At 36.3% G+C, this 485-nt stretch overlaps 1 protein-coding gene across 1 annotated transcript in view; it reads left to right on the top strand.

Annotated features, from left to right (window-relative positions):
* LOC119588344 overlaps positions 1-485 on the top strand; it is a 2,588-nt gene that overhangs the window by 347 nt on the left and 1,756 nt on the right. Inside the window, exon 2 of the mRNA XM_037937030.1 lies at positions 341-476. Coding sequence (XP_037792958.1) covers positions 346-476 — 131 coding nt within the window. The 5' untranslated portion in view covers positions 341-345. The remainder of the gene's footprint in view (positions 1-340; positions 477-485) is intronic.

Genomic DNA, 485 nt, shown 5'->3' with positions numbered 1-485 from the left:
GTCGTAGCTAGGCGTGAACAAAAGAAAATCGGACACTTATTTACTAGGAAAAAAATATAAATGATTTAGTTTGATAATATTTTCAAATGAGAAACGTATTATTTAGTCAATATGGACTAAAAGAACTTAAGATATTTTTCGTTGAATCTGGTTGATTTTAGCTTTGCTGTATTAGTAAAGAAGTCTTGAAGTTCAAATAAGTATATATTTTTTAAAATCAAGACCCCCAAAATATGAATTACGCCTCAAGGACTTCAGTGCCCCAAGTTATCTACCTAACACCTTTGTGTGTACCCTTGCATGTATGTCTATGAGTATACATTCAAGTCGTATCTTTTAGCTGCAATGGCAAACGACGAGGACCTGTGCAATCTTGTATGCGAGGACGAGGATTTCATTAGCCGTGTGATAATTCAGCCTCTGAACACCAAGACATCACGTGACCCAAATGATGTTCATAACGCCACCTTTCCCAGGTAATGCAG

This window comes from Penaeus monodon, chromosome 23 (genome assembly GCF_015228065.2).
Source record: "Penaeus monodon isolate SGIC_2016 chromosome 23, NSTDA_Pmon_1, whole genome shotgun sequence".
NCBI classification, from domain to species: Eukaryota; Metazoa; Arthropoda; class Malacostraca; order Decapoda; family Penaeidae; genus Penaeus; species Penaeus monodon.
The sequence above is the reverse complement of the archived record's forward strand: the minus strand, read 5'-3'. Positions and strand labels throughout refer to the sequence as shown.